Source organism: Oryza sativa, chromosome 6, assembly GCF_034140825.1.
Source record: "Oryza sativa Japonica Group chromosome 6, ASM3414082v1".
NCBI lineage: Eukaryota > Viridiplantae > Streptophyta > Magnoliopsida > Poales > Poaceae > Oryza > Oryza sativa.
This window is the reverse complement of record NC_089040.1, coordinates 9,562,566-9,575,059: the sequence shown is the minus strand read 5'-3', so window position 1 is coordinate 9,575,059 and position 12,494 is coordinate 9,562,566. Positions and strand designations below refer to the sequence as shown.

General features: G+C 46.6%; 1 protein-coding gene across 1 annotated transcript; it reads right to left on the bottom strand.

Annotated features, from left to right (window-relative positions):
* On the bottom strand, positions 1-2,968 carry LOC4340751 (amino acid transporter AVT6A). The gene is made up of 5 exons (XM_015788927.3): positions 2,237-2,968; positions 1,673-1,825; positions 1,361-1,564; positions 726-1,191; positions 1-466 (listed from the first exon to the last, which is right to left on the bottom strand). Exons 1-5 carry the CDS (start codon positions 2,616-2,618, stop codon positions 325-327), a joined length of 1,347 nt encoding a protein of 448 aa, XP_015644413.1. The 5' UTR covers positions 2,619-2,968; the 3' UTR covers positions 1-324.
* Positions 2,969-12,494: the final 9,526 nt, after the last annotated feature.

Below are 12,494 nucleotides of genomic sequence, written 5' to 3'. Positions count from 1 at the left end.
TGCATGAACAGAGTTGCCATTTCAGTGATTTACATTCGAAAAAATAATTGTTTATCTTTTGTTACAATAATAACTCCATAATTCACATTTGATTCAAATTGATCTTGAATTGTACATTGGACTAAAACACTTCGGACCAAAGTTTACACACCCATCCTATAGATACATCCAACTCAACATAATTGAGTCAAGGGTTGTTTGCCAAATAAACCGTAAAATAAATCCCGTAAATACTTGCCTAAATAATGATTTTATTTGCTAGCTAATGTACAAGCCATCTTTCAGATAAAGAATCCACTGACTCGCCAATAGGATTTTGGAATATCAGGCTATGGAAGGGGAACTTTTCCTGTGGAACATTGAATATGCATCGCTATACACAGCTACTACGTTTGATACAATTGCAAGAACAATCATGAAGATGGACAGGATTTTGTCCCACTTCTTTGCTATACTGTGTGGATCCCTGCAAAATTAGAAGCAAAATAAATTAGACAGCCATAACATCACAACATTGAAAAGGTGATATCAAAACAAGCAATTACTACAGTGTGGAAATCTGCAAATGTAGAATTCTTCACTTCTCTTCGTGCATGTTAGCAGAAGTACTATAACACTTTTTTTTTTTGAGATAACGGAATAAATATCCCAGCCATTTTTTCATAATATATGTAGAGGTGGAACAAAATAAAAGCATCACAATGAACATTAATCCATTAACTTACCTTAGAGTGATCGCGGCTGGAAAAATGAAGGCGATACACACAGCAGCAGTTGCACCAGTAAATTGGAAGGCATCCCAGATGCTCGGAATGAAATTCGCTGATAGGAAAATAACTAGGAGAAGTACCGCTGTCATTACAGAAAATCTTCGGTTGTCGGAAGACAGAGGACTTGATGAGGAAAAGAGAAGCCCATCCAAATTAAGCCGTAGTGCATGGAATATCATGGGGAACACAAGCATAAGGTGAACAGCATAGCTCACTCTAACAGCATCATTTAGCATCTGACTGTATGGAATACCAAGATTGGAGTCGAAGTTGGCGAGCACATCAGACAGCGTAGATTCACCAAAGAGGAGATATCCAAAGAAACTTGTTGTGATATAGACAGTTGAGCATAGAACCAATGATGTGTGTACTATTGGCTTAATCTGAGAAGGGTCCTTCAGCTCGTTATGAATTGGGTGGACTGCAAAATATCAATCAAATCTCTTTAGAAAACTTAGAAGTAAGCAACCCTATTCGGGCTTTTATAAGACATCAGGACATTATCTAAAAGAAAATTGAAAGAAAGTCTTCCCTACTAAAATAAAATTTTATAATGCACCAACAAGTCAAAACTTCAATTTGTCTCATACCATTATAATGGCAAACATAAGCAGTGACAAGAACTGGCACTGCTGTGAAAAGTTCCCAAATAGATGCCAAGTCGGGAACATCAGGAAACAACTTAGGCATTGGAATTTGTCCCTTTATCAACTTGACAATAGCAATTCCTGCAGTAATAATAACAAAAACAACTGCCAGAGCAACGGATATGGCAGATGTGTAACTCAGTGAATCTGCAAGAAACAAACAAAAACATAGCGATGTCATGAATTGGCAGTACGACAAAATGGTACAAAATAAAATCTCACGAAAGTATAAGGCTAAGTGAAGAGACTACTTACCGACACGCTTCAAACATGCCAGTGGAGTAAATACAACAAGAGTTGTAACCAGGAGGACAAAGAAACGCCCGTTCCACCATTGTGGCCCAAACCATCCTTCTAAAACACCATAATGGTGCTCACCACCAGAGGAGGTTCCAGATAGCACATCACCTAGAGTGAAGTACCCCAATGTGTATGTCAGATACACTGCCATGCCTCAGCACGAAATTATGGCCTCAAATAAACAGTTACGATTATCTACAGCACAATGCAGAACGCAACTTAAATCTCACATGTAAGCAAAACTGCCGAGTTTATTCAGAAGGCATCATATCCTACAGTTCACAATTAGAAGGCCAAACTTCCTCAATCGATTACTCAATTGCATTTGAGTTAGTTCAGAATTTGCAATCTACTCTACATTCCACACGAACCGATACTGATGATATAACTTCTAGAGAAATGGTTATAAGTAAAAAAGAAAATGAAATATTCAGCAATTCTAGAGTCACATGAACAACTAAATAGTGAAGGCAATATTGAAGTCAAAATTCAGGTTGTTGTATCGAATTTTTTTTTTACCGATGATGATCATGTAGACGATCATGACGCCGATGTTGTTGACGACGACGCAGACCTGGAGCAGCCGCCTCCCCCACCACCCGAACGCGTCCCCCATGACGGCGCCGTACGACGGCGCGCCGGCGGCGCGGCTGGACCGGACGAGCAGCTCGATGGAGGCGTCGGTGAGGAGCGCGGCGAGCAAGATCGCGACGAGCCCCGGGGCGAGCCCCAGCACCTTCATCGTGGCCGGCAGCGCCATGATTCCGGCCCCGACGATGGTCGTCGACAGGTTGAACACCGCGCCGGCGAACTCGCCGCCGCCGCCGCCGCCCTCCCGCTTCGTCGGGAGCAGCGGCTCGCTGCTGCCCTCCGGGAGCCGCTCCGTGACGCCTCCACCCATCGCAGAAAAAAAAAACAATACAATACAATCTTTGCACCAACGCTAACAAAAAGGCTTCAATCTTTGTATCAAAACCCCATTCCTAGAACTCCAAGAAAGAGATTCCGAAGCCGAACACTTCAAACAGCTCGTGGTTTCGCTCCAAAAAATCTGACAAAATTGGGGGTAAAACACCAAACAGGGATTGGCTTCCGGTGGCGTCCAACCGACGGAAGTTGAAGGGATTAAGAGCTGACCCAGAGTAGGAGGAGGATTACACACAACTCTTTGCTCCTCGTGTATTGCAGGACAATGACATGAGAGGAGGGGAGGAGGAAGCAGATCAATTAATTTGTGGGGAGGGTTTCTGCGATATTTTAGCTAGAGTAGTTAGGAATTTGTTTAGGTCCTGTTTAGGCTGTGTTTAGATGGATTCAAACTTTAGTCCTTTTCTATCACATCAACCTGTCATACACACATAACTTTTCGGTCACATCATCTCCAATTTTAACCAAAATCCAAACTTTGCGCTGAACTAAACATAGCCTTAGTTCCAAAGTTTTTTTCCAAACTTCCAATTTTCCATCACATCAAACATTTCATACACACACAACTTTTCTATCACATCGTACCAATTTCAACCAAAATTTCAGTGTGATCTAAAGACAGCCTTACTCTGCCAGTCTTTCTTTGATTTGCGAGTGGATATCTTTTTTGTTATTTTTTCTCCGTGTTTTTGTGCACTTATTATTTGTTAAGGACTTAAGGTTATTTGTTATTATTTGGTAGGTGTATGATGTAGTGCTAATAATATATTGATGTGACTGTCATGATGGCCATTTGTTCCAAGTCATGGGACGATTATCATCTCGTTAACCCAGTCCAAGTGTATTCAGGGTTTCACCATGTTTTCACTCTAACTTGATGGCAAAAATTGATTAACTGAACATGGTTTGCTGAGCTCAGAGAAATTAACCTCTGTGAGCACATGATCAGGAGGAGGATCACAGGTTAACTTCGGGTTGGTTTGGTTTGAGGCCTATATTGGCCTTACCAATATTTGGCAATTTCAATAGTGTTTATTGTCTATTTGGTTTGGAGCCAAATTTTGACATACCTAAAAAAATATGCCATTTTAACAGTTAATTTAGGCTATTTTGGCTTCAATCCAAACATAATTTTACTTTTGCCAAAATTAGCCATGCTAAAAGTTACCAAAATTTGACATTGACGAATTGGTAAGACCAATTTAGGCCACAAACCAAATCAACCCTTCATTTCATTTGAGAACAAAATTTATAGATTTTCCTTTAATTTTCATCCCAAGCAATAGCCAACAGATTCCCAATCCCAACACCAACAACTTCTCGTGGGGGCCAGCTCATGGCTCCTGCCTGTTGATGGCCACTCTCCTTGATTTTCGCACATTAACCAGGACGCCAATGACCGGTGGGCCAAGGTGAAGCGTGGGCCCACATGTCAGTAATGACGAGATGACAGAGGAGGGTAGCAAAACCTCATCAGGTCACATCTGGCGTAGTACGTTCCAGGGCCCCACTGGTGACGTGGACGCTGCCACGCGCTCTCTCCAACTGCAGGTGGGGCCGGGCCGGATTGATGGATAGAGATTGAGATGCCCTCGAGGGATGGCCCCACAGGGCAGCGACGTGGCGCGCGGATCTCCTGGCGTTGAAGCGGTCCACGTGGCTGGCTCCTCCTTCGTGGTCACCACGATGTGTGTACCGATCGCTTTTCTCGCTTGGCAAGTTTGGCATGATGCCAGAGGGGTGCCACGGGGATCAGGCTCCACTACCTTCAAAATGTGTTTGTCATTGGCATGTGAAACCGATAAACTATATGGGATCACGTGTCAGTAATAAAAGGCATGATGTATTTAAAGGCAGAGGATCTCAATTCGTGCCACAGAGGCTCATACTCTCTCATATTACATATAACGTAGATTAGGATTATCCCTAATAAAAACCACATTTAATTGAACAGCGTAACTTTACCCTACCAATCTTTATGACCCTATAAGTATGTTGTCATAATTGTATCGTTCATCGCTCTCTACTGGAAAAATAATTAATCGACAAATACGACCACACATGTCAAGTTTAGAACTTAAACTTTGGTGGGCAAGTTTTATTGAAAGAGAACTGTTTGACCTGCCCTACTTTGTAAATTTTGAGTTTTACTTCCATTCGATTTTAAAGATAATGTCGCATTAGCCTGCCTCCCCTCACGCGTGATGGTAAAGAAAATACTCCCTCTGTATTTTAATGTATGACGTCGTTGATTTTTTGACCAATGACTTTTTGACCAATGTTTGATTATTCGTTTTATTAAAAATATGTTATTATCGTTTATTTTATTGTGACTTGATTTATCATCAAATATTCATTAAGTATGTCATAAATATTATTATATTTGCAAAAAAATAAATAATACAGATAGTCAAACATTATTAAAAAGTCAATGGAGTCATATGTTAAAACACGGAGGGAGTAATCATATTTGTGCACCTATTCACAATGATATAGTCATATGAATCCGTTGCAGTCGAGTATATACCTAATAGAATTTAAATTTTAGGTCTTCTAAAGAAATTCAAATTTTACGGTTGTTTTTTTACTACGAGCACGCCTTATAACTGATAACCCCTAGTAGAGAAAATTGGATGGAGTAGCAGCATTTATTTATTTATTCTATATCAGATTCTACGTTCTAAATGAGCACGATATTAAGAGGTCAGTTTTTTAGTACATATCCACCTCCTCTCCAAGATTCCAACACACAGCACCGCTTCAGAAAGCAACAGCCTAATTTGCCAGTGATACCACGTGCTGCATAAGAATATGTTTAATTTTGCGTAAAAAAAGAATATGTTTAATTTTGACGCTGACAGACAGTTGCGTGTCAGTATGCAGAAACGTGCCGAGTCAATTTCTGCCCTCTTAATCCTGCGTTAATTTGATCTATATCATTATAAAATATTATAACTTTTGAGGTTTTAAAATCTATTACTATTTATATAACTGAAACCATACCATCATAAGAAGCACAAAATTTGATCCATACCACACTGTACGCCTGAAACAAGTTTCAAATAATTTTTAGGCAATATTTTTGTATGTACTAAAATGTCCCTGCCCTCATGCCGTAGCTGTCCTTGCCATCACCAATGTCCAAGCAAATCATGTGAGTTGTCAGCCTTGGGACGAGGACATCACGAGGATGACGGCAGCCAAATGCGATGCGAGAATGAAGACTGAGGCTGTGTTCTTTCCTGGGTGATCTGGGTGATTGTGAGTGAGTTTTGCTTCGTTTTCCGCGCGCACGCTTTCCGAACTACTAAACGGTGCGTTTTTTTGTAAAAAAATTATATAGGAAAGTTGCTTTAAAAAATCATATTAATCCATTTTTAAAGTTTAAAATACTTAATAGTCAATTAATCATGTGTTAATGGCTCACCTCGTTTTGCGTATCTTCCCAATCTCCTATATCTCCTCCCCTCAAACACAGCCTGATTCTAGCGGCGCAGGGAGAATGAGCAGAGGATGTCGGTACGCGGGGGCAAGTGGAGGATGGTAAGACGCTAATGATGCAAGGACGACGGCCAAACAACGGCAATGCCGCTAGGGCTCGAATCTTGTTCTGGCGCTAGGGTTCGGCCCTAGCAAATCCGGCGGCCCCCTCTCTCGCTCTCTCCAAATCTGGGCGAAGCCACTTGTGGCGGTGCTCGAGCCAAGAGGCACCACCACTCCAGTAGAAACGGCCCTGGTGTATCCCTGGCGGGCAGGTTTAGGCATAGTTGTGTACAACCGGTGGTAGAGCTCTATTACGGTTGCCTCGACACAGTTCTACGCTGATGGTTGAGGCAACAACTAGTCTTCGTTTGTTACGGCGCCGAAACTAGCGAAGCAGGAGGATCCGTGGGTGGTGATCGATGCAGCTATCCTGAAGGTGGTAGCGGTGACCGAGAAGGAAAGGGCCACCATCCCTGCCAATTCTACGTTCTACCTTACCTTCGTCAATCCTTGGTGTGACTCCCTCCTCACCATGTGCATGTCTTGGTCCCCAGTCGCTGTCATCTTTCCACCATCGCCGCTGGTCAGTGTTTCCACTAGCGCTATCCATGTCGGTCATCCATTAAAGCAAAGAGATAGGGGCATTAGATTTGTTGTGATGGCATGATTTTAATTACATGAATAATAATAGTAGAATTTAAAATTGTAAAATTTATAGTGACATGAATTCAATTAACCCTTAATTCTTCCCATAGCAGCAACATTTGTTGTAGCCGTCAAAGGAATAAGTTCACTTTAGGTCCCTCGTCTTGGTGGCGAGTTTGAATTACATCCTCGAACAACAATACTAGATATAACGCATCTCTCAACTTATAAAACCGATGTACTCGAGGTCCCAGTCAATATAGTGCCTGATTTTGAAATCCCCGCCCTGCCCCGCAATTTGAGCATCTCCTTCCCATCCCCCAACATCCTCTTATCGGCGGTGAGGAAAGCCAAATCAAGATAGGGAGAACTATCACACCCTAAAAATCTCCAAATTATAAATTGTTGTTAAATTGGAATTATTAGAATTTATTTTAAAAAGCCTAGAAGAGAAGATCTAATTTTAATAAATAAATTCCAATATAAAATGGGGCCAGATAAAATTTTATTAAATACTTTGCTTAATTCTATAATTCCTAGATTTTTCTGGGATTTATTTGAGCTAAAGAAGTATTTTTAATAAATGGAATTGCAGTTAATGAATAATTTAAATTGAAAAAAGTTCTTAAAATCCTCTTTAGGCTTTGGGCCGAAAGTCGGCCCAAACCGTTCTCTCTCTCCCTCGGCCCAATCGGCCCAGTCAGCCGCCCGCGCGCGCGCGTTCGCCCGCTGACAGGTGGGGCCGGCCCGTCGTCTTCCTCCCGGCGAAACCCTAGCCGCGCCCCGCCGCCGCCATTCCAATCCGGCCGATCCTTTCCGTTTCCGATGAAATCAATAGAGGGGAAATGATCTTCTCGATCTCCTCTATCTTTTCTCTTTTGGAATCATCGGCTAAAATCGTTTGGAAATTCGTGGATTCAAGGTTGAATCGGATCGGTCTCTCTCCTCCGAACCCTAGACTTTCCTTCTCGTCGCCGGTCGCCGTGGGCCTCCGTCGCCGCCTCCTAGCCGCTATAAATTGACCCCCAAGCCCGCCGCTACCCGCCGCCACCCTCGCCTTCGTCCCTCGCCGCCCGTAGCGCCCTAGCCCCGTGCAGTCTAGCGCCGCCGTCGCCGCCGCCGCTCCAGCCGTGCGCCGCCGTCGCTCCAGTCGTCACCGTCGCTCGGGGAGGTCGCCGTCGTGGTCGCCGTCTCGTCGCCGTTCTCGTTCGCCCCTTCGTCGTCGCTGTCGACCGCCGGAGCACCGTCGCCGTCGTCAAGCCGAAGGTTGCCGCCGCTTCTTCCTTGTCGCCGACGTCGTCCGGTCATCGTCCGCCGTCGCTTTGGTCGCCGGTGAGTTCGCCGTGCCGCCCGCAACCCGTAGGTGCTTTCCGTTCGCGCTGTCGTGCTGTCACGCCCAGAAATTTAACCCAAATTTCCAGACTATTTTGCGTATTAAATCCCTGTCCAGGACCAGCCAGGGTACACAAAACGACAAGTAATATACAGTTCCAAACGTAAATAAAGCGTAAAATACTTACGGAAGAGGCACTTAGTCCTCACACTGAAACAGAACGACAGCAGCGGAAAAAGGCGATCCTAGCGGGGCTTCAGCTCCACTCCACAGGCAAAACTCAACTGGGGTCTGAGCCTTGGTCTTCTAACTTCGTCTTCAACTCAGAAGCACTACACTTCTGAAAAGGGGGAATAATAGCAAGGCTGAGTACAACCACCATGCTCAGCAAGCCACACCAACGATGCAGACGTGCAAGGGTAACACAAGGACGGTTTGTGGCTATTTGCATAAAGGCGGTTGTAAAACATTTTATTGAGCAAAACAGTAAAACTGTTGAGTAATTAAAGTAACATTAAATCTCCACTGATCAACGCTACACCACGTTGAACAGGCCCAACCAACCCACCTGGACTACAGTGTATTGGGTCGATTTATTAAGATGGGACTAATCACGGTGAATCTGGTCGACCGCCCATAACCGCGGGCACGGCTATTCGAATAGTTTTACTCTGATCAGAGGTGTACAACTGTACCCACAAGACACAGCCCCACGACACGTTTCCGTGCGCCGACATGCCACCACGACATACCGGAAAGAGGCCGTGACAGGACCCTTCGCATAACCCCCTCTAATCAAGCACACCACACCTCAGGTTTCACCCCCACTCCTCGCAAGGCAGCGGGCAGTCCCCTCTCGTGCCTAGGTGAATCCGGAAGCGACAGAGGCCGTCGCAGGGCCCGCCCCGCTCCATCACGCCCACCCTTGCCTGGATGCGTCGACTAGAGGAAAGCTACACTACAAGCCTAGCCGTTGCCCACGCTGGCTTGTGGTAAGTACGATAAGTTCTTCCAGGGCATCCCGCGAACCGGTCCTTAACTGCCATGGGTGCGACCAGCAAAACCATGCACCCACAGCCCACCATTCAGTTGTATTTTAGTTGGATAATTACGACCATGAAGCATGGCCAGATGTCTCGAGCACGCAGCTCACTCTGATACTAAAAAGGTCTAATACTGTAATTATCCTATCAACTGAGCTAGTGGTAATTAAGCATGGCTAAGCATATAGTTCTAGCTAAGTCACATAAGTAACATGAGCTAGTCGATTTATTACCCAATGTTGACAAAGGATAGATATCAAGTAAACATGGCACAAGCGAGCAGATAGGTAAACCCTGATCCCGTGTAATTAGCAAAACATGCATATTTATTTGCAAACAGTAAAACATTTGTAAATTAGGATCAACATGCTCAAGGGGAATGTGTGACTTGCCTTGCTTCTTCACTTTGATCTTCCGAACTCTTTTCCTCGCGACCGCGGACTTCCGAAACGACGGAAACTACACGCTGGCACGCAAAACGAGGAAAAACTCTAATAAAAACCAAGGAAATAGTACATAAAAAGTAAACAAACATGTAGAGCTCAATTTTAGATGAATTTTGCAAGTTGAACGGCTCAATTCGGAGTTCGAATGAATTAGATATGGATTTTAGAAGTTTTGAGCCATTTAAATGAATTTCTAGAATTAAACTCGATTTATTGCGCAATTATTAATTATTTTTTCAAAGGAAAAGCTTAAGTACTGACGTCATCAAAAAGGCCGGCGCCGATAGGCGGGCCCCACACGTCAGCGGGTCAAGGGAATCGGTCCACCGTGGACCGGGACCACGGGGTGGTCCACCGCCGGTCCACGGGAACCGATGGCCCAGATCAGCTCGAGCCGATCGGGCGGCCACGAGGCAGGGCGCCCAGAGCACGGGCACGGCTCAGAGCCGGCCCGGTCGAGACACGACGCACGGCGGCGCACGGCCACCGGCGGCGAGCGGCGGCGCGAGAGGGCGCGCGAAGGGCGGCGGAAAGAAGAGGAGGAAAGGGGATGCTCACCAAGCGGCACGGCACCGGACGGAGGCGAGGTAGCGGCGGAGCTCCCCGGGCGAGGACGACGGCGGCGCCCCAACGGCGGCCGACGGGCGACGAGTGACGGCCGGGGGCCTCCGGGACCTTGAACGGGGAAAAGCGGGCTCCCGTGGAATTTCGGCGGCGAGGGGCGGCAACCGAGGTGCGGCACGACGCGGCGACGCTGAGGATGGCCACGGGTGCGGCTCGGGACGGCCGGGAGCGGCGGTAAACGGTGGCCGGGGCGGCGAAAGCGGCGGCGGCCTCGGGTTGGCAGTGGAGGTGACAGCTTGGCGGTCGATTGGGGGAGGGGAGCGGCCGACAGGCTTGTCCTCGCGGCGGCGAAGCCGGCTGCGGTGGTGGCAGGGTGCGGGAGCGGCGACGGCGGAGGGAGGTGGTGCACGTGGTGGCGGTGTTTCGGAGTTGGGGAGGGGAAAAGGACTAGGGGTCGGGGTAGAGCTCGGCACCGCGATGCCGACGACACAAACGGCGCGGCGCTGCAGCCCCTAGGGCGGCAGTAGCGGGCGGCTGGGGCGGCGAACGGCGGTGGAAGCTCGGCCTCGCGGTGGGAATGGTGCTGCGGGGGTGGAAGGAGAGAACGGAGTGGATGCCGGGGTGCGCACGGCGGCTGCGGTGCCGGGGAGGGCGACGGCGCAGTGCGGGGTGGACGGGAGTGGCGGCGCGGCGCTGCTGGAGTTCGCCGGAGAGCGGCGGTGCAAGGGCTCGGCGCGGGGAGAGCGAGGGAGGGCGTGGCGGCTTGGGGAAAATGGGGGAAATGGATGAGGGGAGCCCGGGGATCGTTTTTATAGCCTCGAGAGTCGACGGGGAGGCCGGTTGGCGACGGATTTGAAGGGGGAAAGGGGCGCCGGCGACATGGGTGAGTGGGGGCAGTTTGGCGCCGGTTTTGGAGGGGAGAAGTGGGGGAAATGGTGGAGGAAGGGGATGACGTGGGGTGGACCGCGCCCACACGCGCGCGGGAATCGGAAGACGCGCGGGGAGGGGCGGCGACGTGGGCGGCTCGGGCGGCCATGGCAGTTGCCGGCCCGGGCTGGAGGTTGGGGATGACAGGTGGGGCCCACGGGTCCCACCTGTCGGCCTGAGTGAGAGGAGAGGCCGGGAGGGATGAAAAGCAGACTTGCGCCAAAAGGGGAGGCAAGCCGGGCCGCGGGAGGGGAAGGAGAGAGGATTTTGGGCCGAGCCCGAAAGGGAGGAAGGGGAAGTTTATTTTGTTTTCTTTTTATTTAAATTAGTTTAATGAACTTTGTGACTTTAAAATTATTTCTTGAACTCCGAAAATTCACGGAAAAATCCGGAGAGTATTTTAAGGCACAAAGAATATTACAAAATATTCCCGGCCAATGATTTTTAAGGGAAAATTTTAATTCTCCCATTATTTCACTTGATTAAATTGATTTAACTTTTATTTAATTTCTAGAAAATGCATTATTTAATGATTTTTAAACCCGAACGAAAATCGGGGCGTTACACGTGCCGTGGTTCGCCGACAAGCTCGCACGGTTCGGTCGCCGCTGGTGGTGACGTCGTCGCTGACGTCATCGTCGTCGTCCATCCGTGAGCCGCGGTGGATCCAATCGATCTCGGCCGTCCGTTGTAGATAGGATAGATCTCAGCCGTCCAATCTCGTGAACCGTCGCTGTGCACCCGGTCCACCGTGAGCCGAGCCCGCTGACGCAATAAACCCCTTTTTCCTTTTCAAAAATAATTCATTATTGCGTCATAATTCAATTAAAATCCATATAAATGATTTAAATCGATTTAATCTTTGAAAATTCATAACTAATTCATCTTAGCTCGGATTTAGTTGGTTCAAGTCTCTAAATTTTTCTAAAATTGAGATCTACATGTTAAAAATATCCACATGTACTGTTCATGCTTGTTTATGTGCTGTTTTGGTGATTTTGCTCTTTTTTCTTTAGATTCCGACGTTCCCGGAGAGTCCGATTTTGCAGGAGAAGACTTTGAGGATTTTCAAGGCCAGCAAGGCAAGTCACACAGATCCCAAACAACCCTTTGAGCATGTTGATCCTATTTAAAGCTATTGTTTCTATTCAACTATTGCATCTATTTTCGAATGTCATTGGGTGGAAGTAACCTATTCTTTGTTATGGCCCTTTTGTACATATTTACTTTATTCTTTGATACCTTGGGCTATTATAATTTGACTAGTTGAGCTTCATATAATGGTTCAGCTAGATGTTAGGTATAATTGCTTAGCCATGCTTAGAAACATTAGTTCACTAATGGGATAATTTAAGATTCACTATTATTTAATGATGGCTTAATGATAGCTCATGATGGTTAATCATGAT